Below are 1,284 nucleotides of genomic sequence, written 5' to 3' on the forward strand. Positions count from 1 at the left end.
TAAATTATTATTAGATAAATTATTTTTATCTAAACTCTTAAAGATTTTTCTCCCATCTTGTAGGTTGTTTCTTCATTTTTTTGATAAAGTCCTTTCATGTAGAAACATTTAAAATTCTGATGGAGTACAATTGATTTATTTTGGCTTTTTTTTTTTTCCTGTTTGTGTTTTTGGTATCACATACATGCCTTTTATTTTTAGCTATAGGAACCACTTAGTAACTCCAGGCTTTTTTGAGATATGGAAGCTTGAGTTTCTGGTAGAGCAAAGGTATGGATGGAGGTAGGAAAATCAAGAAGGTGAATGTTAATATACAACTTAATAAAATCTACTGAGCATCTATTTTGAGCCATGCCATGTGATAACCACATGACAAACTGTCCTGTATTCTTTTTTTTTTTTTTTTAGGTATAAAATTTCTTTAATCAAAAAGGCTTTATCTTCTTTCAACACAAATACATTAAAGTAAAATATATAAACATGTATTTACACAAAGTAGAAGTCACATGGTCAAAGTCCTGGGTTAGGGTTAAAAAGGTGGGCATGAAGAACAAGTGGAGGATGGCTTCTTATTTGCTCCAAGTGTCCGGTGGGTGCTTCTCTGAACATGGTGGGTAGACCAGGAGAAGACAGAAGACAAGTCCAGTTTAAAGGCAGAATCATGGGCAAACTATGGCAATGAGGTCCTTCTCCAGATAGTTTCTTAGACTCATCGAGGTGACAGGAGATGCTATAGCAGGTGGAACTGGGGTGTTGGGGGCAGAATGAGCAAGGGGCTGCACTCCATGCTGGAGGAAAAGGATGACACCAATGCTGGTTCCAGTGCCTAAGGGACCATGGTTCATGGAGATGGTACCTGGGGAACTGAAAGGGGGGTTGCAAATTGGAGTTGTGTGGATCCAGGTCAGGTCCATGGCTGGCCATTCTGTAAGGTGCCAAGGCTGCTTCTGCTTCAGAACTAGATGTCTCAGTTGTGTCTGGTTCTTCTTTTCCATGGGAGGTGCAGAAGAAACAGCCAGATTAGTGTGGTGTTTTGGCAAATGCTTGGTCAGCTGGTGCTGGCTATCACTTAGAGATGACCTCTGGGCAGCTATATGAGGAAACCAAGTCTTCAACATCCCTTCTACCTGCAGTAGGGTTCCTAGATAACGCTCCCCCATCTGTGGCTTCTGTAAAACACCTATAATACGTTGAATCCTGTCCATTGCCACACTCTGCTGGAAACTGCTCAATCCTCCCTCAAAGCGGCCCATCTTCAGCCCATTCAGTAGATCTGTGAGTGGG

General features: G+C 41.3%; 1 protein-coding gene across 1 annotated transcript; it reads right to left on the minus strand.

The window, feature by feature from the left end:
* Window positions 1-497: 497 nt before the first annotated feature.
* On the minus strand, window positions 498-1,277 carry LOC101646548 (circadian-associated transcriptional repressor-like; the record flags this gene model as incomplete). Its single annotated transcript, XM_045293081.1, is given in 2 exon segments — window positions 498-716; window positions 719-1,277. Coding segments are annotated over 2 exon segments (765 nt in total), but the record flags the coding sequence as incomplete, so codon positions are not given.
* Window positions 1,278-1,284: the final 7 nt, after the last annotated feature.

Source organism: Echinops telfairi, unplaced genomic scaffold (assembly GCF_000313985.2).
Source record: "Echinops telfairi isolate 266 unplaced genomic scaffold, ASM31398v2 ScPeMD7_2;HRSCAF=8, whole genome shotgun sequence".
NCBI classification, from domain to species: Eukaryota; Metazoa; Chordata; class Mammalia; order Afrosoricida; family Tenrecidae; genus Echinops; species Echinops telfairi.